General features: G+C 40.4%; 1 protein-coding gene across 4 annotated transcripts in view; it reads left to right on the top strand.

Annotated features, from left to right (window-relative positions):
* The window catches only part of LOC142656806 (G-protein coupled receptor 22-like), a 186,917-nt gene extending 162,121 nt beyond the window's left edge, over positions 1–24,796 (top strand). For all 4 annotated transcript variants that reach the window (XM_075831722.1, XM_075831721.1, XM_075831724.1 and 1 more), the window contains one exon: positions 22,867–24,796. In XM_075831722.1, coding sequence (XP_075687837.1) covers positions 22,917–24,209 — 1,293 coding nt within the window. In that variant the 5' untranslated portion in view covers positions 22,867–22,916 and the 3' untranslated portion in view covers positions 24,210–24,796. The remainder of the gene's footprint in view (positions 1–22,866) is intronic.
* Positions 24,797–25,013: the final 217 nt, after the last annotated feature.

The following is a 25,013-nucleotide window of genomic DNA, read 5'->3' on the forward strand; positions in this document are numbered from 1 at the left end:
TATAGTAGTTATATTCTTGCATATAGGGGGCAGTATTATAGTAGTTATATTCTTGTATATAGGAGCAGTATTATAGTAGTTATATTCTTGTATATAGGGGGCAGTATTATAGTAGTTATATTCTTGCATATAGGGGGGCAGTATTATAGTAGTTATATTCTTGTATATAGGAGCAGTATTATAGTAGTTATATTCTTGTACATAGGGGCAGTATTATAGTAGTTATATACTTGTATATAGGGGGCAGTATTATAGTAGTTATATTCTTGTATATAGGGGCAGTATTATAGTAGTTATATTCTTGTATATAGGGGGCAGTATTATAGTAGTTATATTCTTGTATATAGGGTTAGTATTATAGTAGTTATATTCTTGTATATAGGGTTAGTATTATAGTAGTTATATTCCTGTATATAGGGGGCAGTATTATAATAGTTATATTCTTATATATAGGGGGCAGTATTATAGTAGTTATATTCTTGTATATAGGGTTAGTATTATAGTAGTTATATTCTTGTATATGGAACAGTATTATAGTAGTTATATTCTTGAATATAGGGGCAGTATTATAGTAGATATATTCTTGTATATAGGGGTAGTATTATAGTAGTTATATTCTTGTATATAGGAGGCAGTATTATAGTAGTTATATTCTTGTATATAGGGGCAGTATTATAGTAGTTATATTCTTGTCCATAGGGGCAGTATTATAGTAGTTATATTCTAGTTCATAGGGGCAGTATTATAGTAGTTATATTCTTTTATACAGGGAGCAGTATTATAGTAGTTATATTCTTGTATATAGGGGGCAGTATTATTGTAGTTATATTCTTGTATATAGGGGGCAGTATTATTGTAGTTATATTCCTGTATATAGGAGCAGTATTATAGTAGTTATATTCTTGTATATAGGGGGCAGTATTATTGTAGTTATATTCTTGTATATAGGGGGCAGTATTATAGTAGTTATATTCTTGTATATAGTGACAGTATTATAGTAGTTATATTCTTGTATATAGGGGGCAGTATTATAGTAGTTATATTCTTGTATATAGGGGGCAGTATTATAGTAGTTATATTCTTGTATATAGGAGCAGTATTATAGTAGTTATTTTCTTGTATATAGGGGGCAGTATTATTGTAGTTATATTCTTGTATATAGGGACAGTATTATAGTAGTTATATTCTTGCACATAGGGGGCAGTATTATAGTAGTTATATTCTTGCACATAGGGGGCAGTATTATAGTAGTTATATTCTTGTATATAGGGACAGTATTATAGTAGTTATATTCTTGTATATAGGCGGCAGTATTATAGTAGTTATATTCTTGTATATAGGAGCAGTATTATAGTAGTTATATTCTTGCATATAGGAGCAGTATTATAGTAGTTATATTCTTGTATATAGGGTTAGTATTATAGTAGTTATATTCCTGTATATAGGGGGCAGTATTATAATAGTTATATTCTTATATATAGGGGGCAGTATTATAGTAGTTATATTCTTGTATATAGGAGCAGTATTATAGTAGTTATATTCTTGTATATAGGGGGCAGTATTAAAGTAGTTATATTCTTGCATATAGGGGGCAGTATTATAGTAGTTATATTCTTGTATATAGGAGCAGTATTATAGTAGTTATATTCTTGTACATAGGGGCAGTATTATAGTAGTTATATACTTGTATATAGGGGGCAGTATTATAGTAGTTATATTCTTGTATATAGGGGCAGTATTATAGTAGTTATATTCTTGTATATAGGGGGCAGTATTATAGTAGTTATATTCTTGTATATAGGGTTAGTATTATAGTAGTTATATTCTTGTATATAGGGTTAGTATTATAGTAGTTATATTCCTGTATATAGGGGGCAGTATTATAATAGTTATATTCTTATATATAGGGGGCAGTATTATAGTAGTTATATTCTTGTATATAGGGTTAGTATTATAGTAGTTATATTCTTGTATATGGAACAGTATTATAGTAGTTATATTCTTGTATATAGGGGGCAGTATTATAGTAGTTATATTCTTGTATATAGGGTTAGTATTATAGTAGTTATATTCTTGTATATAGGGTTAGTATTATAGTAGTTATATTCCTGTATATAGGGGGCAGTATTATAATAGTTATATTCTTATATATAGGGGGCAGTATTATAGTAGTTATATTCTTGTATATAGGGTTAGTATTATAGTAGTTATATTCTTGTATATGGAACAGTATTATAGTAGTTATATTCTTGAATATAGGGGCAGTATTATAGTAGATATATTCTTGTATATAGGGGTAGTATTATAGTTGTTATATTCTTGTATATAGGAGGCAGTATTATAGTAGTTATATTCTTGTATATAGGGGCAGTATTATAGTAGTTATATTCTTGTCCATAGGGGCAGTATTATAGTAGTTATATTCTAGTTCATAGGGGCAGTATTATAGTAGTTATATTCTTTTATACAGGGAGCAGTATTATAGTAGTTATATTCTTGTATATAGGGGGCAGTATTATTGCAGTTATATTCTTGTATATAGGGGGCAGTATTATTGTAGTTATATTCCTGTATATAGGAGCAGTATTATAGTAGTTATATTCTTGTATATAGGGGGCAGTATTATTGTAGTTATATTCTTGTATATAGGGGGCAGTATTATAGTAGTTATATTCTTGTATATAGTGACAGTATTATAGTAGTTATATTCTTGTATATAGGGGGCAGTATTATAGTAGTTATATTCTTGTATATAGGGGGCAGTATTATTGTAGTTATATTCTTGTATATAGGGACAGTATTATAGTAGTTATATTCTTGTATATAGGGGGCAGTATTATAGTAGTTATATTCTTGCACATAGGGGGCAGTATTATAGTAGTTATATTCTTGCACATAGGGGGCAGTATTATAGTAGTTATATTCTTGTATATAGGGACAGTATTATAGTAGTTATATTCTTGTATATAGGCGGCAGTATTATAGTAGTTATATTCTTGTATATAGGGGCAGTATTATAGTAGTTATATTCTTGCACATAGGGGGCAGTATTATAGTAGTTATATTCTTGTATATAGGAGCAGTATTATAGTAGTTATATTCTTGCATATAGGAGCAGTATTATAGTAGTTATATTCTTGTATATAGGGGCAGTATTATAGTAGTTATATTCTTGTATATGGAGCAGTGTTATAGTAGTTATATTCTTGTATATAGGGGGCAGTATTATAGTAGTTATATTCTTTCACATAGGGGGCAGTATTATAGCTTTTATATTCTTATACACAGGGGGCAGTATTATGGAACTTCTATTCTTGTACATAGGGGGCAGTATTATAGTAGTTATATTCTAATACATAGGGGGCAGTATTATAGAAGTTATATTTTTGTACATAGGGGGCAGTATTATAGCAGTTATATTTATTTTAAACCCTTCTTGCCACAAGCTAACCATAAAGAAGCAAATAATATATAGGAAGGATGAAGGTTTTGGAATGACTAAAACAAATACATATATATACACATACATATTTCCTTGTGTGAAATATTATGTGGTATATTGCACCTGTCTACCATTTCATATGGACAGGATTAGGCGGGATCTGGAGAGTTATAACTATTACCTTGTCATGTTGGATTGACACATGTCACCTGGAATTACTGTTACAGGACTATAAATAGCATTAATTTATCTTCGTGACAAGGACAGTGAAACTTCAGAAATGGAAGCTTCAGAATTTAAGAGAGGTAAATGGGTCGCCAATAATAGGGCAGATTAATACAAAGCAATCACTTTAGTATATTATCAGGATCAGGTTTTGACCTTAAGCTTAACCCGTTCCCTGCAACGGACATTTTTCTTTTTGTCATTTCTTCCTCCCTGCATTGCTAGAACTATAACCTCTTTATTTTTCCGCAGATAACGCCATACGGGGGCTAGTTTTTTGCAGCATAACTTGTAGTTTTTTTAATAGCACCATTTAATGCAACCTATAATGTACTTAAAACGGCAAAAACAAAGAACTTTGTGGGGTGGAATGAAAAAACAAACAAACAGCAATTTTCCCATTGTTTTTTGGGCTTTGCTTTTATGCCGTTCACTTTATTCTGCGGATCAATACGATTTTCGGCGATATCAAATTTATATAGTTCTTTTCTATGTTTTCCCACTTCTACAGAAAAAAACCAATTGTGTTGCCATATTCTGAGACCCATAAGTTTATGTTTTCGTCAATGGAGCTGTGGGAGGGCTCGTGAGTTCGCTCCATACTCCGCCTTCCCAGCCATGACATACCAGTTACGTCAAATGTCGGCAAGGGGTTAAAATAATTTTACAGTTACGGCAAATAATGGTTAATGATAGGATAGTAAAAGTGTTGTACAGACATCCCATTTAATCAGTCTTTATTGCAGGGGGGGGGGGTGGTAATACACATTGAGTTTCAAGGGAAATTTAATATTACAAAGTTCCTGTAATGTTCAGAATTTTTTTTCCTAATTCTTTACCACTAGGTGGCGTCATTTTATGGGTAAGGCTTCTTTTACTATGAAATCTCCTTCTTTCACGTCTACCAGTGCACTCTTCTGTCTGATGCTTTGATAAATTGCCGTCCTCCTTTAGTGTATGAGCAGAATGCTCTTCTTCTTACCATTGCAATGGATTTGAAAAGCATTGTTGCTCCCCGTTGTCCTCTTGCTGTAAGCACTTATGTTCTTTTTCTTTTGATTTTCTGCAGAAACTATCCTTGATAGGGAATGCTATCCCTGCCTGCGGCGGTCATATTTTACAGTTTGATACACAGCCCTATGCTGCAGACACAGCCTTATGTAACAGTAACCCTTTCCTGCTATGCTCGGGGGCAGCTGATGATACAGAGCTCATCCCTACTGTCACCAACTGGTGAGACCGGATGTCTCAACTTCATCAGAGTGCACACAACCATTTCTGTTCATTATTGAATAAGGTCATTGTATCATAGTAGTTATATTCCTATATATTATATTATTCTAATTGTGATAAAGATATTGGACTTTGTTTGCCGAAAAATTGCTTAATGGGCTTAGAATTTGAGAAAATCTTTTTAGGAGCCCCTAGTGTGCTCAGAGATGTTGTCATTTCTCTTCGCCCACTCCTCTCGATAATGTATTTTATCCTTAAAGCAACAGTATGTTCACTTTTAAATATAATTTGTGAATGCATTACATTACTCATCATTATACCCTGAGCCGCATTCTCAATTCTGCTGGTTGTTATTGGAAACAGTCAACAGACCTCTTGTCAGACACATCTATAATGCAGGGGGGACAGTTATTTTTTGCCTACATCAGTTTACTGTACAGTGTCTAGTGTGAAGAGGACACTTCCTAGGATGCAAATCACTAGCACAAGCTCTGTGCAGACACTGAACCAGCAGGTAATACTAGTGGATTTTGAAGTCTGCAGAATTGAGAATGCAGCTCTGGAGTATAATATAGGCTGTAAGTCAGGATCAGTTATGTACGTACACACAGTGACTCCACCAGCAGAATAGTGAGTGCAGCTCTGAAGTATAATACAGGACAGGATAAGTAATGTACGTACACAGTGACTCCACCAGAAGAATAGTGAGTGCAGCTCTGGAGTATAATACAGGATAAGTAATGTAATGAATGTACACAGTGACTCCACCAGCAAAATAGTGAATACAGCTCTGGAGTGGAATACAGGATATAACTCAGTATCAGTACAGGATAAGTAATGTAATGTATGTACACAGTGACTCCACCAGCAGAATAGTGAGTGCAGCTCTGCAGTATAATACAGGATATAACTCAGGATCAGTACAGGATAAGTAATGTAATGTATGTACACAGTGACTCCACCAGCAGAATAGTGAGTGCAGCTCTGGAGTGGAATACAGGATGTAACTCAGGATCAGTACAGGATAAGTAATGTAATGTATGTACACAGTGACTCCACCAGCAGAATAGTGAGTGCAGCTCTGGAGTAGAACAGGATGTAACTCAGGATCAGTACAGGATAAGTAATGTGATGTATGTACAGAGTGACTCCACCAGCAGAATAATGAGTGTAGCTCTGGAGTATAATACAAAATGTAACTCAGGATCAGTACAGGATAAGTAATGTGATGTATGTACACAGTGAGTTCACCAGCAGAATAGTGAGTGCAGCTCTGGAGCATAAGTCTGAGTTTCCACGTAGCGTAAACGCTGCAGAATTTCCACAAGGGAATTCGGTGTGGAAATTCTGCAGCATTACATTAGCAGTAGCAGCAAAGTGGATGAGATTTAGAAAATCTCATACCCATGTGGCGGAAAAAAAAAAATCGCACAAAAGTCTTGCGGAAAGTGTCCTGCGGTGCGACTTTCAAATCCGCAGCATGTCAATTTATGCTGTGTTTGGCTCATAGTTTTTAATGGGGAGCAGAAATTCTGCAGCAGATTGTTTTGTGACGATCTTTACAGCGTTTACACAGCAGAAAAGCAATAAAAAAAACGTTGGAAATCCGCAGGTGCACATATGCTTGGCTATAATCAATGTTTAACACTAAATCCACAGGTAAAACCACAGTGGTAAAAACGCAACATTTCCGCAGAAATAGGCGCAGGAAAAACGCTCTATTTTGTGCAGAATTCTATGATAGTTTTACCAGCGTTTTGTTTTTTTAATTCTGTTGCAGTACATGGACAGCATATCCGGTGTGTGGGAACATACCCTTAGGCTGGGTTCCCACGGTGCAGATTTGCTGCACATTTTGTAAGCCAAAACCAAAATTGGATCCAGGAGAGCAGACCTATGAGGCCTTTCTTTATATATTTCTTCTGTTTAGGTTCCTTTCCTAGTATTGGCTTAAAAAATGCATTCAAAATCTGCAGCAAATCTGCAATGTGGGAATCCTGAGGATGAATTCACATGCTTCAGAATTTGTTGCAGAAATTTCTGCAGTGTGTGACTACACCCAAATACAGGCATCAGTCCAAGATAAGTAATATAATGTATGTACGCAATGACTCTGCCTGCAGAATTGTGAATGCAGCTCTGGAGTATAATACAGCCGGTAACTCAGAATCAGTAGGAATAATGTATATCAGTATGACAATTTTTTATGGAGATTAATATCACATATACATGTGAGAATCTGTGAAGCCGGTGAGTTCAGACCACCACCCTGTCTCGAGATACTTTTTCAGTGGGTGTCCCCTTTAATGCCTGCCGCGGGTGTTCACAAAATAACCACCCCCCCCCCCCCCCCCCCCCCCGGTTTAGCCAGTGAACCACCCCGAAATCCAGAATAAGGCGAAGCAGGAATCGGATCTCAACTATAAGACAGGTCGAGCAGAATGGATCCGTCAAACGTCCTGACTTGCTCTTCAGATTCCAGACGCTCCACATCCAGGAGGCTACTGCAATAAGATGACCTATTTTCTGATACCACTCACTGTTCACAGAAGGCATTCATCCTCTGTGCCCAGTTACTTCTCTAAAATCACAGACTGCCGTCTCCTCCACACACTGATGGGTTAATATCACTGGGTCCAATCAATATACACTGCGTCAAAGAGCTAGCACTCAACAGCATACAGGTCCAGTATTTAAGCTTTGCTAGACTCGTCATTCCTTCCTTAGCGTATTAGGTAATTAATCAAAATGCCACGGGCTAGTCCTGTTCTCTCGCTAGATTTTCCTTCTCATTTATCTTTGTAATGGAGATGATAAGATGACCCAGATTTAGAGGTGTTAGTGGTCTCCAACCTGTGGTTCTCAAGCTGTTGCAAAATTACAACTCCCAAAATCCCAAATTTCATGCTATGCCTCTACGAAATCTAAAGAACACTACCAAGCAAGTCCGCTGGTCCAAACATAGTAATACATACACTGGTTAGTCCCTGGTGGCCCAGTGGTACGTTCTATGACTAGTCTTTGGTGCTTCAGATGAAGGTTCCAGTTTCTGTTGACCCATGGATCAAGTAGATGCCACTCATTCAGCTTCTCCAGGAGCTGGTTACCAATAGTGCCATGTCGCCGTTGTGCCCCCCGTGTTTTGATTGTGTATTGTTTAACACACTGTGCCAAATATGTGGGGATCCGGTAGCTTACTGACAGCATTACTGGCCGATTGTGCAGTGTCCTGACCAAAGTGATCCATTGACTTCCTGCCATGCCTGGTGATCCATTGTGTTTTGTTCTTCCCCAGTGATCCAGTAACGTAGGTCCATTCGATTATGAGCAAAGGGTTTGGTTTCCAACAAGTTGTGACCCGTGTTCACCCCTGGGGAGCCACTGGATGAGTGTATATCCCTGGTAGTCTAGTGGTCAGTAATCCAATGGTCATTCACAGTGATCGAATGAGTTTAGTAGCCATACCGTGTCACTCAGCGGCATTGCTGGTGATCCACTTGATCTCCCAAATTATAAAGTAGTACAGTGGGCAACATCCATGGTGACCCAGTAGCCTTTCTTGGTGATCAAGTAGCTTAGTGGCCAATTTGCTGGTGATCCATTGACTGTCCCTTGTGACCTAGTGGTCTGATTATCTATGGTGACCAAGTTGTCATCACTGACGTTTAAGTGATCCATGGGGGCAATCGTTATTGATCAAGTAACATCATTTTGCTCTAGAGGGTGCCTATTATTTTGGCTACCCCATTTGTGCAACTGATTTAGGAGTTGTTGTTCAACAGTCACTGACAAGAGTTTCTCAACAGTGACGTCCTGTTGGATCAGTCATCAAAAATTAAATTACTAGCATGCTACACAAAGTCTGCTCGGCGGCCTGCGGAGACTGGAATTGCGTATGTGAATAACAATCAGCTACATCGATGAAGCAAGATAAATACACATCAAATATCTGCAGAAGATCTAAAAATCTGTCCATCCAGACCAACGCGTGATGAAACATAAACCAAGGAAAAGACATTGACCCGGACAGTGACTCATGATCTGAAATCATTCTGCTCCAAATTGTCCCAAATGTTCAGCACATACATAGAAGTGTATTAAGATTCTGGCTGCCTAAAGCCACCACTAGAGGGAGCTTAAGATCTTAGTGTATACTGTTTTATTATTATGCTTAACCCCTTAAAGACAAACTACTGATATATCAGTCACAAGCAGGTGCTAGTTCCTGCATAGCAACGAATATACCCGTCTCTCTGATCTCATGGGTACTGACAGTGTGCCACGGAGATCAGCGGGAGGAGCACGGCTGTTATACACGGCACATGAAGAAAGAGCTCAGTCATGTGGGGCCGTGTCGGAGCGTCATCACTATTAGAAAAGATCCAGCACTTACTGAATAATTCATGAGGTTTGAACTGCACCATTTAGTACAGAATTTTTAATTAAAGTATATTAGTAAGTTACTTAGTTTCACATAAATATATTATTGAAATGCAATTTTTGGTCCCCGGATAACCCCTTTAACATGTTATTTACACCGCATAGTGAGCGGCGTAAATTTATAGCACAAAAATCAATGCTGGAATAGCGGTTTATTTGCAATTCCTTCCTAAAATAAAAGTTAATAAAAGTTAATCAGTATATTATATGCATCCAAAATGGTGCAATTGAAAAATACAACTCGTCCCACAAATAACAAGCCCTTATGTCGACGGAATAAAAAAAAAAAAAAGTTACGACTCTTAGAATGCAACGCACAAAAAGGCCTGGTCATTAAGGGGTTTTACACGTACAGACAACTGATGACCTATCCACAGGATAGGTCATCAGTATAAAATCGGTGGGGTACCGACACCCGGACCCCGCACCGATCAGCTGCCTCCAGGCACCGGATGTCCATGCCGGAAGCAGGTGGCTCTGGTCACAGAATAGCGGCCGAGCTGCAGTACTGTATTCAAGTGAATAGCAGCAGAGTTGATGTTCTCCAGCACGGCCGCTATGCAGTGTATGGAGTCATCTGCTTTTGGCACCGACACTTGCATAGCCTGCATGACATCCGGCGCCCAGAGGCATGGAAATGTATATGCAGCGCAGCGGTTTTGCTACAGTGTTGCATCCCACACAAGTTGCAACGTCATGGACACAATGGGCTTAGCTACTCAATGCTGGTGTGAACAATCGTGCGGAATGACAATGCTGGTCATTGGTCCCAAGCATTCAGGCCACTAATGAAATGTTATGTGTAGAGACATATCCGTTATACCGGGTCTAAGATCAAGTGTCCCATTTCCTCTTGATTGGTTAGGCCTTATTTTGGAATGATAGAACTCAGGAAAATACAGAACATTAGAGCAGTGTTTATTTTAAGGGTCAAATTTCTCATTGTAAATTCATTGCAAACGTGTTCTGAATTATGCATGGACTTTATCTCACCAACTTTCAATAAGGAAAAGTGTCTGATTGAAAGCAGCAAAAAATGCCATCTCCAACAATGGCATAAACCGGCACAGGGCTCCCTTTATGCATAGGCACCCCAATGTTAGCAAACAGAAATCCTAGGGACCCATAATAAAAGCCTCAGAATTAGCCTCCGAGCGTTTCACCAAATGTACTTCATCTTTTTTTAAATGTAAATGTCCACCATTCCATTTTTAAGTCCAAAATTCTGCGCTGAAAGATTCCATAATGAATCTGTATAGAGCAAATGTTTTTTTGACTTAAAATCCATTATATAATTATGGCTGCATGCAGCCACCACTAGGTGGAGCTCATCGCAAACGCATGTAAAGAAGCACTCCAGCTATTTTATTCCCTCCCCCTTTTCAGAATGTGCAAAGCAGTCCGGTGCATTGGCTTACCGGTTATATTTCACAGGTAGCCGCTGTGTCACATGATCTAGCAGCGGGATTCAATGGGGAGGTAAAACCCACAATAGCAGTTGTTGCGTTTATTGCAGCGGAATCACAGGAGGCCGGCCTGGATAACATTAGAGGGCCCGCCTCCTGGAATAACGTTTCATCATCCCATGTGACCGCCGCTGCAGCAGTCTCCTGGGATGAAACGTCATCCCAAGAGGCCGGCCTGCTAGCAACCCGGCTAAACACTCAGCAGTTTTCCGCAGTGGACATTCCGGGTGAAAAACTGCACCAAAGTTTGGCGTGGTTTTCGCTGGAAATTCCCGGCGGTCACCGGGGTTGTCCTGTAGTTGGGGATCACTGTGCTATAGGGACCAAAACTTAGTCTCTGAATGCAAGTATATGGAAGTCTCATAGACTTGATTCAAAAAACTGACTTCCGGTTTCTACAGCAAAGGCTGTAGGATTTGGGTGGTCAGACTGGAGATCACGTGACTCAACGGCGATCCGGTACAAAACGGCTATTCATCAAATAAAGCAACAGGTAAGTCAATATACCAGACTACCTTCATCACCTTTTTAAAGGCAGGGGAAGGCGAAAAAAAAATACCCGGCATGCTTCTTAAACAGGACTCAATGGGAGCTGTATAAATCTGTATATGTTGAGCTCCCCCTAGTGGTGTCTGCAGGTAGCCAGCATTTTATCATTTAACTCTGTCTTCTCACCCATCCCATTTATATGTAAATATTGGGTGAAAAAAAGAAATTATTCTGCAACCTGATTCCATCCACAGCAACATTGACCCTACATAGAGCAGTTCAGTGCCAGACCCACTTCGACGGGGGCAAACAAGAACCTTCCTCAGATGGGGTAATAATGGTATTTAGCAGCATTAAGGAGTGCAGCTCTGAGGCCCCATCTATTCTTTTATGTCTATAGAGAACATTTACATTGTGATAATAATAGATCTCTGTCAGAGACGAGAATCAAAGATAGAGGGGAATCGGTATCTCGGTAGCATGATATTAAGTTATTCCATGACGCTCTATAGATGACAGATGTTGGAATGGAGCCTGTGATGAGGGAGATTGATTCACTTACAAAAGATCATCTCCTGTAAATGCTGGAAAACGACGAATAATGTTTAACATATAATGTTACCGTTCATTCCTGGAAGAATCTCTGAACTCATCAAAATGTCTACGGAGACAGCGCTTCACCAGAACAGGGCTAGGTTAGGTCTCCAGAGAGAGCAAATCACAAAATGGAAAGTGTTACCTCATAGTCTAAAGGACTTACAGCGCTTCCATTATTATAATAGTCATTAAGTTGTAATGAAAGGCAAAAGGACGCCATAAAATATATTTATCTGCAATTCCTGCCAGAAGATAATTAAAAGGTTAAAAATGTGAAGACTGTTTTTGAATATCTTTATTCTAGGTGGAGATATTAGCAATTGAAGTTACAGGCCCGAAGCCTGAGGCTGCACTACTGAGAGATCCTCATTATAACATCTTACTTTCTGATTTCTGTCGGGTGCAGTGCTGCCATAAAGACCATGTGTGGATTCAATTCACCAATTACATCAATATCTACATCCTACCTGGCTTGAATAGTGATAGAACTATATGTCTATATGTGGGGATATACATGTATTTGGTGACTTGTATTTGGCGCTGCCATATCAAGCTCCTGGATCGGACTTGTTTTTGCGCATGTTGTTTGTGTGTTATATTGCAATAGCGTTGACATTTGTAAATTGAAGATTTTGATTGTATTTTTTGGATCAACAAGACTTGATATCACGAACATAACAGCACCACCTGTTGGTGACTTTCAGAATTACATGTAACAGTTTGGATGACTGACCAAGCACTAGTAGCAGCAGCAATTAGATCTTATTAGATTTGACCACATGCTTCTATACACGTCAAATGTGACAATGATATTCTCCACGTATTAGCCTGTAAAAGGTCTATCGGTAGGGCTGGGCGATTATGACCTAAATCAAAAGCATGTTTAATTAACATGTAACCGCTATTAAGATGAATGAACTATTTAGGCCACACCCCTTTTTGCATACCATGCCCCGCCACTCAAAAAAATTATCCCGAGCCTGCTGTATACTACCGAATATACCTCCTGACACTGGCCCCCACACAGTATAATGCCCCATGGTGCCCCCATACAGTATAATTCCCCATAGTGCCCCCCCACACTGTATAATGTCCCATAGCTGCCCCCACCCATTATAATGCCCCTATAGATGACCCCACAATGTGTAAATACCTCCATAGCTGCCCTCACGCTGTATAATTCCCCACAGCTGTCCCTTATACAGTATAATGCCCCCATAACTGCCCCACACAGAATAATGCCACCATAGCTGCCCCACACAGTATAATGCCACCATAGCTGCCCCCACAAAGTTTAATGTCACCATAGCTGCCCCAACACAGTATAAAGCCCCCATAGCTGCCCCCACACATTATAATGCCCCCATAGCTGCCCCCACACAGTATAATGCCCCCAATAGTGCCTAATAAAATACTCACCTAACACCGTTCCAACGAAGAGTGGAGATGTCGTTGGTTAATTGCACTGAATATTTTTTAATATTAATTGTACAAGCCCTAGCTACCGGCGTTAGGCAACCCCTCTTTCTTAGAAGGGTCCCCCAAGTATAAGCTGATCACATGGTGCCCTGCTGCTGGCAACCCAGCAATCAGATGTAATCTGTAGAGGAAACGGACAGCAACTATTCATTTTCTTTGCAGCGCCACCACAGGAAAAATGAAGTATTACGCAGTTCACATTCAAAATCAATGGACTGTTCATGTAATGCACAGACATGGTGGGTCCTCCAAATAATCTTTGTAGCCGTTTACCCCTCTGGCTGATAGATGGGGTTCCTCTCAGAGGTTTCTTATAGGGCATTTCATAATGGGTTTTCTAAACCAGACATTTTCTTTAAGTGGGTCAAGTAACTTCGACTCAACAAGTGCTGCATGAAAGGCAACCGACTAACACCAAGATCACAACCCCTGTCATGCTCTCCGGAATTTCTTCTCCGACATTCACTTGCTAAGAGTTGCCCAAAGGACAGGTTTAAATAACAGAACTGGCAAGGAATAGTCTGTAGCCATAAGACAAGGCTTTTAATATAAAGACATCAATACTCACCAAGACACAAAGCCGTTTATAAGCAGAGCCTCTCATTTCATAAGCCTTGGGCTAGTCAAGTCCCCAAAAACCCTGCGTGTAATAAAACCTGTCAGAGAAAATATCAAGTCATTGAGAAGAGAAGATTTCGACACCGTGAGAACAAAGCGAAAATTTCCATATTGTAAGCACAACTGGAGATTTATGTAGACCCGATAACCCCAGACGTTAAAATAGCCATAGCTGCTTATCTGCACACAACAGGAAGAAAACAGATATTTTTGCCTATAAAAATGGTGCAGGGCTCAGGGTTGGATTCAGGGGAATATCGAAAAGCTCCTTGTGCTTTAGGTAAACCAGGGTCCTTACTACCCAATGTCAGATTAAGGTTGGTGGAGACCCCTTGGCAAAAAAAAAAAAAAACACCTCTGGGATCTTGACCCCACCTGACCCTCTACCTCAGTCACATATAGAAGAGGCGGCAGCACATGCGCGTGGGACTCTCCACTTTAGTCTATTGGAGATACGCAGAGGACCGTGACTCCCTAAGAGTTTAGAAGATAAAGCTACACACATGTATGTCCAGCTCTTCTCAGTAGAATAGGATTCTCAGGGAATGAAAACGTGGGGGCCCAGATGCGAGTAGTGTATATACTACCCATATATACACAGTGGAGTCACATTATTATGACCACCTCCTACTTTTGACATCGGCAGCTCGTAGCCCATGGAGGAAGGGATATGTCGTGGCTTGGTGGGTATATAAGGTGGGCTATAGGCTGTCTGATCACATATCAGTCATTGTTGTCATGGGTAAAAGGGGAGATTTATCAGAATTGCAAAAAGGGTTTATTATTGGCATTCGGGCCAAGGGTGGCGGTATTTCTCACACAGCGCAGTTTGTGAACTGTTCGCGTGCTGTGGTTACAGTGTATCGTGAGTGGACAAATGGCACCATTGGGAATAACCAATGTGGAAACTGCAGAGCACCATGTGCCATTGGTGTGAGCGATGAACATCGGCTACGAAGGTGCGCGAGGGCCGAACGACACGCTACAGTGGGGCAGCTCATCGTGAAAAATCAACCAGGGGGCTACCAGGCGTGTGTCTAGAACATCAGTTCAGCGAACCCGACTGCGTATGGGGCTCCGAAGCCGACGGATGGTCACTGCTCCTATGTAACCAAGGTTCAACCAAAATCAGACCCCAAAAAAAGTAATAAAACCACAACTGTATATACAGAATAAAAGTATCTTTTTAGTAGATCAATTAAAATATTAAACATAAAAATAAGTGATGGATCACCAAAACAGAACCTATGACAACAAAGGTGCATCGGAAAAAAAGGCTTCAATTTGCACGGCAGTTTCGGCATTGGACCACCGATGATTGGTAAAGGGTCGCCTTCTCCGATGAGTCACGTTTTCTGCTTCATGGAACGGATGGACGTTGGCGTGTCAGGTGAGAAACATCAAACACCCTGCCACCATTGCTGGAAGAACACAAGCCGGTGGCGGCAGCGTTATGGTCTGGGGAATTATTTCACTGCATTCTCCGGGCCACTCATCCATGTGGACGGCTCTGAACCGATTTGGATATGAATCCATCGTTCAGATCACGTCCACCCCATACATGCTGATTGTCTTCCCTGAGGCAGATGGAATCTTCCAGCGAGACAATGCGACACGTCACACGGCTAGAAATGTCCAACAGTGGTTGGAAGACCAGGACCAAGACTTCCACGTGCTTCCCTGCCCCTAATTAGCCAGACTTGAACCCAATTGAGCATCTGTGGGACCTCAATCGTCTTGTTCGCTCTTTGGATCCTCCCTCACGCACCCTCCAGCAAATGTGAGATGCTCTGCAGTCAGCACCGCGCCAGATACCGGAGACCCCCGACCAGAACCTTATTGATCACTCCCAGCCCGTCTAGCAGCGGTCCGTGGTGCACACGGCGGTTACTCTGGATATTCGCTGCTGGTCACAATAATGGGACTCAACTGTGTATATATAATGACTGCAAGGACATAACCAGAAAATTCTGGGCCAGATAGAAAAAATAATAATTTCAAAAGGGTCCCCCTCCTTTTACATGTTGATATAGATCTTCCCTCTTTGAGTTTAGGTCCCTGCGTCGTTAATACCTACTTGAAGGAGATAGATTAGATAGATATGAGATTAGATAGATAGATAGATAGATAGATAGATAGATAGATAGATAGATAGATAGATAGATAGATAGATAGATAGATAGATAGATAGATAGATAGATAGATAGATAGATAGATATGAGAATAGATAGATATGAGAATAGATAGATATGAGAATAGATAGATAGATAGATAGATAGATAGATAGATAGATAGATAGATAGATAGATAGATAGATAGATAGATAGATAGATAGATAGATAGATAGATAGATAGATATGGCATTGATAATAGCAGAGTGGAAATAATTGCCTTGCCTTCCACATGAGTGCATGTATTTGCTGTATGATCTTTGCTGGCAGGAATAGAGTTAACCGTTATACACTAAGTCATTGTGATCTGATGGCGATCGCTCTGCTCGTCCTGGATGTCCCATCTCACACACTTCCTCGCCCTGCCGAGCTGTCACTTCCAATTGCTTCAGGGAAGAGCTGAAGGATTTCTGAAGATGTTACACTCATTCGCTTTTTTTTATCATGACTGCTCCAACCCTGCTGGATTCCCTTGCATTAGATACGCTCAGGCCAGCGGTTATCAAGGTATTTCTGTAAATTGTTATCTTGCCATGATGGCCGTCACACAGCATAAGACTGGAGCCAGGTATTGGATAGTAAAAAATCCCATACCAGCGTTATTTACACTATAGGAAAACGAGGCCCGTGCTTAGTCCAGTGCAGCTTGAAGTGAAGGTCCACCCTTGAACGCCATTTGTGTTTTTAATGTAAATGGTTCCAAGATTCTGTGTTGATTAATTTCTTAATTTACCTTTTATAGAGGTTGTAATTCTGTTTTATGATACAAAGCTCCAAATCTCCTGGATAAACTGAGGTAAATTATAAAATTCTGGTTACCTGCAGCCCCCACTAGGGGGAGCTTAAGAGCTTATTAGATACGGTTTACACATTGAACTCAATAATAACCCTGTATGCAGTAAGCTCTCTCTAGTGGTGACTGCAGGAATTTTTTTTTTGGCCACGGACATATTTCTGTATATTTACAGATGTGTGTCCGTGCTGTAGAAAGGATTCGCAAAATATAGAACATGTCCTATTCTTGTCCGCAATTGCAGCACGGACTCGTCCATAAAAGTCTAGGGGCGCTTCAGAAATTGCTAATGGCTACGGATATGTATCTGTAGCCGTCGGATCCGTATTTGCGGGCAGTGAAAACCCTTACGGTCGTGTGTATGAGACCTTACCTGTAGACTAAGTTTTTTTTAAAGGTGTTCTGTTTTCCTTCTTAACAAAACATTAATAATAGGGGGGTGTATATGCAGTATTTTCTTGGACATCCACAGGCCTTGATCGGGTTCATATATCCCTGCCTCAGACATATATACTGGGGACTGCAGACTTTTAGAAGCTGGAAGAGTGAACATTTTGTTACACTAGAGATGATTTAGGAAATGGAAATGTAGACGGCAGGGTTCACTGGATCCAGACTCTTACTGCCATCTGCTGGACAGGGAAGGTGTAGCATGTGCTTATTGGAGCATGAATAGCTGGGGAGTTTTATTGCAGACGTGTGCACTGTGCCCACGCCATCACCGCACCGTAATAGTATGGTGTTTGGCGGGTAAGGGTTAATAATAGTTATCTGTTCTGTTGAAGTAATTGTCAAATAAAGCACGCAGTTAACATTTGACCCTAAGATTTGATCTGCCGGACCATGGGTGCAAGGGAGGATCGTTTATTTACAGGACATTGTATAGATGATCTCTATGGATGAGATACATGGGATAACTCTATAGAGGGCTATAAAGAGGTATGGACATTAGATAGATAGATAGATAGATAGATAGATAGATAGATAGATAGATAGATAGATAGATAGATAGATAGATAGATAGATAGATAGATAGATAGATAGATAGATAGATAGATAGAATACCTCAATGAATGGACAGAAATAAAATGGTCCCATGTGTCCGCTGTTTGCACATTCATACATTAGGAGCATTATGTAAATTGAAGCAGATTTACCAGAAGTTCCCGACAGAATAAAGGTCAGTTGAGAAAATCAATCTCATTTAAATTAATTCACACTTTCTATAGATGTCGCTTAACCCTGTGTCAGCGGTGAGATGATAATGTCGTCCTAGAAGCTCAAGAAAATCGGTCACAGCGCTGCACAAAATAGGTCAGCTGTAAAGAAACATTAGGCTATGTTCACACACGAAACTAAAAACAGCTGTAAAATACGGAGCGATTTTCAAGGGAATCTATTGTTTTTTGCGGCCATTTTTGGAGCCGTTTTTCTAGGACAATGAAAAACGGCTCAAGAAGTGACCTGCACTTTTTACAGGGCGTTTTTTATGCACCGTTTTTTGGTCTGAGCTAAACACCATTTTTCCTATTGAAATCAATGCGCAGATGTTTGGAGGCGTTCAGCTTCCGTATTTTCAGCCGTTTTTCGGGGCGTTTACGGCTGAAAATAAGCCGTGTGGACATACCCCAAGAGGAACTGGAGAGTTAATGAAGCCCTAAAACGCTGTGTGTGAGATTTTTATTGGAAATACTTTTTTATTTTTAAAGGGATTGTCCAGTCTTATATAAATAATGAAGAGTTCGGCAACTTTCTATCATCATAATCATCTGCGTTTTAATTTCTCAACATTTTCAAAATCTCTGCTTGTTGTTACATTGAGAGCGCAGAAGACCTGTCCCGCTGCTGCAGAGCCTGTTAGGGGGTTTTAGTGTAAAAGTTTCTACACTTGATTATTGGGCCATTTTTTACATGTGGTTTTAACTTGTTTCATCCGTACAAAAAAAAGTTTGTCCAAAAACACAGTAATTCACAGTTAAGATGTGCACGGATTGTCAGCGCAGTTTTTGACCACACGCATACTACAAGAAAACTTATTGGCATGTGTGAATACACACTTCATAGATTATGATACACTAATGAGCGGTGAACCTGTGTCAGACGTGATCAGGGCAGGTTTTCAGCCTCTGAATGTAAATTAATTCATGTTTCTATTCATTACATGCAAGCAGAGATCTTGAAAACGTGATTACTTGATGCCTAAACAAATGTGCATGTTCTTGGGGTAGTTTGGGGCTGCTTTAAGGGGAAACTCCAGATCTTGAAGGGGTTGTCCATTTTGCACAATCATTTTTATTCCGAGACCCCAGCGATCAGCGGTAGTCTGTGGGGAGGATCGATCAGTAGACAGCCGTGTCATTACAGTGTATCGGAGCTCTATTTGTAACAAGTCCTGCCCCCGTGCCAGATGGACATGATTAGGGAGGCTTTAAAGCCTCTGGATGTAAACTAAAATGTTCCTATTCATTGACAGCAAGATGAGATCTTGAAAATGATAAATAATTGAAACACAAAGTATATTAGAAAGTTGCAGAACGGTTTATTATATAATGATTAAAGGGGAACTAAAAACTTTCCAAAAACTTTTGACAAGTCATAGGGACATATCAAAAATTTTGTTCGGTCAGGGTCCGAGCACTGAGACCCCGACCGATCGCTAAAACGAAGCGGCAGAAACGCAGCTTCGTTTCTGATCGCCTTTTCTCGGAAAGCTAAGCAAGTGGTGTAGGGACTCAACAGATAGTGTATGAGCCCATACACCACATGCTCAACTTTCTGAGTAATGCTAAATCAGAAATGAAGCAGCACATCACTCACAGGAGTGCTTCTGAGCTTCGTTTTAGAGATCGGTGGGGGTCTCAATGATCGGACCCCCACTGATCAAAACTTCTGATATGTCACTATGACATGTGAAAAGTTTTTGGAAAGTTTAGTTACATAAATATCACTGATATTGTATAGGGGATACATCAATCTGATGACTGGAGTTCCCCTTTAAGGCCGCATCTGCTGCTAGCTTGACCTTCCCAGCACCGGCCCGGCCTCTTGTCCCCGGTGCTCCATCATTAATGCACACAGTGGGTTGCACCATCACAATCACTGGCCAAGTGGGATGATTCACTCAGCGTCAGAGCCGGATTACCGTCTATTCATCTCGTATTGATGCAAAGTTATCCAGTCGTGATCTGAATCCAAAGTGGTCCCTGTTAATGAAGACATCCAGTGTCAGAGCACACGACTCCAGGCCCTCCATGAATTGTTTATGCGCATTACTTGTGATCGCCTCCTCCCTCCAAAACCACTGAGAGTCACCAGATACATCGTCGACGCGTCGTGAACAACTGCATACAGAAAAAGTCCTTTAATCCGGCATTTATGGGACCTGGTGAGCGTCAGAATTATCAGATATTCTGTATGATTTTTGGCTTTTGATCAGTGAAATTACCTAATTGGTTCTCTTGAAAACAGGTGCCAGATTATCAGACTTTCTGGATTATCGAACATCAAATCAAAGGAAATGTAGTATATTTAGTATATATTCTTTAAAACCAAAAAAACCTCACCTGTTGTCTATAATTTCTGTCAAGTACATTTTTTTTATCGGATTCTGGGAAAGTTGGGTGGCAACCAATAAAACGCTGACAGAAATGATCACAGGACCGAGTTTTGCAGTGGCATTGGATGTTTTACTTCATTACTAGCCATACTAGCCCCTAAGGTGTATGGAAAAATTGTCACAATGATCACACGCGTGTCCTAGATATTAGATGACTGCAGTTATCACCGCCTGGTGGCCGCCAGATATTCAGCGCCAAATGTGTCAGGAGGGTAACCAAGGAATTGGCCAAAAATAACCCGACAACTGGGGGTGGACTCCGTACACATAGGCCGATATTAACCGTAGGAGTGTCAAGCCCCAGCATTGTATATCAGCCTTTTATAAATGGTGGCTCCATGAATTGTATTCTAGCCACAGTGGACAGCAGTGATGCTACTTTTAAAGGGGTCCAAGACACGAACTTCACTGTAACCCCAGACTAAAATTGGCCCTGGCATTTGATTCCTAACTTCTCCATGGGATCAGTAATGTCATTCCTAGTGGCTGCATAAAGGGGTTGTCAAGGAATAGAAAAAAAATGGCTGCTTTCTTCCAAAAACAGCACCACACCTGTTCATGGGTTGTGTCTGGTATTGCAGCTCAGCTCCATTGGAGTGAATGGGGCTAAGCTGCAATACCATACACAACCTCTAGACAGGTGTGGCGCTGTATGAAAAAAAGGCATCCATATTTTTCTAGTCGTGGAGGACCCTTTCAATATAAAAATATAGTCACCAGGGACTAATGTAAACAAGAAGTTCAAGACTAGACCTAAAGTTATAACACCCTGTGGTTGTCCATTTTAGCATGGTCTTATCTCCGCTATAATTTTTGGGCTCTCCAAACAAAATGGCTGCCTCATGCTTCAATGAAAGCTTTTATAAAAACTAAAAAAAAATATTGCACGGATAGAGTATTCCAAAACAGAAAATGGCTGCCTCATGGTTACATTGGCATCCATAGCTTCTATGAAACCAATATGGGCTCCATCTCCCTAGAGACTAGTCCAGAATACAAATTGCTTATGGCAACCAATCAGGTGGCTTCTTACATTTTTCAAAGGGCCTGTGAGAAATATACTCTGTAATCCGATTGGTTGCTAATGACAACTCTACTTTCCTGCGCCCCTTTGTTGATAATTTCCCCTCAATATGGCTGCCTCATATTTCCGTGATCTAGTTTACTAAAAAATCAATTATGTTAACCCCCTCACGCAAAATCACGTACCTGTACGTGATGAGGGTTAAGGGGAAGTATGGAGCGAGCTCACGGGCTGAGCTCGCTCCATACACAGCGGGTGACGGCTGTTACACGCAGCTGACACCTCCCTGCAATGAGCGGAATCAAAGTTCACTTGTGATCAATCGCGACTGCGGCATTTTAAGTGTTAGAATCAGGGGGGCGCCCCCTCAAACATGCGATCGCGCCCGCCTGCGGCACGATCAGCCGGTTACAACGGTTGCTATGGCAGTCTGGGGGCCGAACAAAAGCCCCCAGGTCCGCCATCTTTGTACTCCTTTGAAGCTCTGCCTCCGGCAGGGCTTCAAAGAAGACGGTCAGAATCACGATATACTGCAATACATTAGTATTGCAGTATATCATGCAAGCGATCCAACGATCGCTGCTTCAAGTCTCCTAGGGGGACTAATAAAAAAAAGTTAAAAAACAGTTAAAGATTTTTGTTATGTTCCAAAAGCAATACAAGAATTATAAGTAAAAAAAAACCTTTTCACATTTTTCCCCTAAATCAATTTTAAAAAAAATAAAAAAGTTAACATAACTGGTATCGCCGCGTCCGTAAAAGTCCGAACTATCACAATATAGCGTTGTTTAACCCGCACGTTGAATTCTGTAAAATATATATATAAATAACATGCAAATTGCTGTTTTTTGGTCACCTTAACGCTCCAAAAGTGGTAAAACATAAAACAAAAACATATAAATTTGGTATCGCCGTAATCGTATCAACCTGTAGAATAAGGTGAATATGTCGTTTTTACTGCCTGGTGGACGCCGTAAAAACAAAACCTCCAAAAATATGACGTAAGCGCTGTTTTTTGCCCATTTCACCCCACAAATAAAAAAAAAAATCAGCTTCCCAGTACATTATGCAGTATAATAAATGGTGCCATGAAAAACTACAACTTGTTCTGGAAAAAACAAGCCCTCCTATGGCGATATAGATGGAAAAATAAAAAAATTATAGCTTTTGAAAGGTGGGGAGAAAAAAACAAAAAAGTGAGAATTTGAAAAAGGGCTGCGTCCTGAAGGTTTTACAATGTTCTAATGTGTTTTTTCCTTTGTTTGCTCCACAGGGAGACGGACAGAAAAAAATCCCCATTTCTAGGACTATGCAGAGAACAGAATGGTGTCAGCCAAGGAGTCAGATATGTACGACGCCATCTTGGAAACCAACGATGGATCCAGCTCAGATGCCGGCTGGTACTTCCCTTACCCGCTGGGCTTCCAGGTTTCCCTTACCAGCTTCCTCATGCTGGAGATTGTGTTGGGTTTTAGCAGCAACTTGACAGTACTTGTCCTCTACTGTATGCAGTCAAACCTGGTGGACTCGGTCAGTAACATGGTCACCATGAACCTCCATGTTCTGGATATCATCATCTGTTTGATCTGTGTCCCGCTGACCATAGTCATCATCCTGATTCCACTCGAGCAGAACATTGCTCTGGTTTGTTGCTTCCATGAGGCATGTGTCACTTTTAGTAGCATCGCTACGGCCATCAATGTTTTGGTGATCAGTTTGGACAGGTACGACATCTCAGTGAGACCAGCTAACCGGGTCCTTACCCCAAGTCGGATGGTGCAGCTTCTCTCCTGTGTCTGGTTCGTCTCCCTCATGGTTTTCTTCATTCCTTTTTTTGAAGTGGAATTTTTTGGTGACCCCGATCACATGGCCACATGGCAGAACCGGACTTTGCTATGTGTAAGCGTCAACGAGTACCACACGGAGCTGGGCATGTACTATCACTTGGTCATTCAGATTCCCATCTTCTTCGCAGCGGTGGCTGTTATGCTTGTTACCTATTCTAAAATCCTCCAGGCCCTAAACATTAGGATTGGTAACCATTTTAAGAGAAGCCAACGGCGGAAAACCAAGAAGAGAAAGAAAAGGAAACCATCAGACCAAAGTACCATAGCGGAGACCAAGAGACTGGCCCCTCCACCGGTTATACAGAACCCACCCATGAGGGTCCAGGCTTCCGTCTCCGTCATCATTGCCTTGAGACGGGCAGTAAAACGGCATCGTGACCGCCGAGAGCGCCAAAAGCGAGTCTTCAGGATGTCTCTTATCATCATCACAACCTTCTTACTCTGTTGGGCTCCAATTTCTATTGTTAACCTTCTTATTCTCTGTCTGGGGCCCAGTGACCTTCTGGTGAAGTTACGCATCTGTTTCATCACCATGGCCTATGGCACAACCATCTTTCACCCGCTCTTGTACGCTTTCACTCGGCAGAAGTTCCGCAACGTCTTGAAGAATAAGATGAAAAAGAGAGTGGTTTCAGTGTTGCAAGTAGATCCTGCTCCGGGTGGGACGGTTATACACAATTCTTGGATTGAGCCCAAAAAAGCTAGGAAAGCAAAGTTAGAGTGCAGTGAAGGGACCGACCGATGTCTCACAGATGCCGTGAAGGAGTGACCCTATATCTTATCTCAGAGCTGGTCACATGTTGGACAATTTTATGGCAGTGGGATATTAGCACACAAGTTTTGCTGAATTCAAAAATATACATTCGAAAGGGCCTCTCGGGAGCAACATACAATATTGCCCTTAAATATATCCTTGATCTATCAAGTAAAGCACTGCCATCTTACCTCTGTGGCCTAGTAGGCCACAAGTCCATTCAGCCCATCCGGTCCAGGATGGATTAATCCAGGTGATGCTGCTCCTTCTATCTAAGGCCAGGAGTAGCGAGTTCCACGTCATTCTTGCATCCGTCGCCATGACTTTTATGCGACTACTTACCGTTTTTATGAGGATAGTGAGTAGCATCGCATGCATCGACTTTCAATAAATCATACTGGATATCTATAAGCTACTCTATTCTACCATATGATAAAAAGAACAAGGACACATATAAAAATAGAAATATTTAAGGGAAAAAAGAAAAACGTGGTATTTTTATACAAATAATAGAATTGGTTTTAACTCCAACCACAGCCATGAACTGTAAACTTAGAATTGTATGAAAAAAAAATATATAGTTTTTGGGGTTTTTTTTTAAATTAAAAAATTTGTAGGTGTTGAATATTCAGCCCACCTTCAAAAATGACTTTTGGGACACTTTAGTCAACGTGCGTTAGTTTGCACAAATTTTAACCGCAAATAATATTCAACGTATCCTTCCACTTTTCTTAAAAAAAAAAAAACATTTACAAAAAGTGAGAAAAAATTATTTAAAGTGTAACCTTCCATTTTTATTTAAGGCATCGAAAAAATAAC

This window comes from Rhinoderma darwinii, chromosome 7 (assembly GCF_050947455.1).
Source record: "Rhinoderma darwinii isolate aRhiDar2 chromosome 7, aRhiDar2.hap1, whole genome shotgun sequence".
NCBI classification, from domain to species: Eukaryota; Metazoa; Chordata; class Amphibia; order Anura; family Rhinodermatidae; genus Rhinoderma; species Rhinoderma darwinii.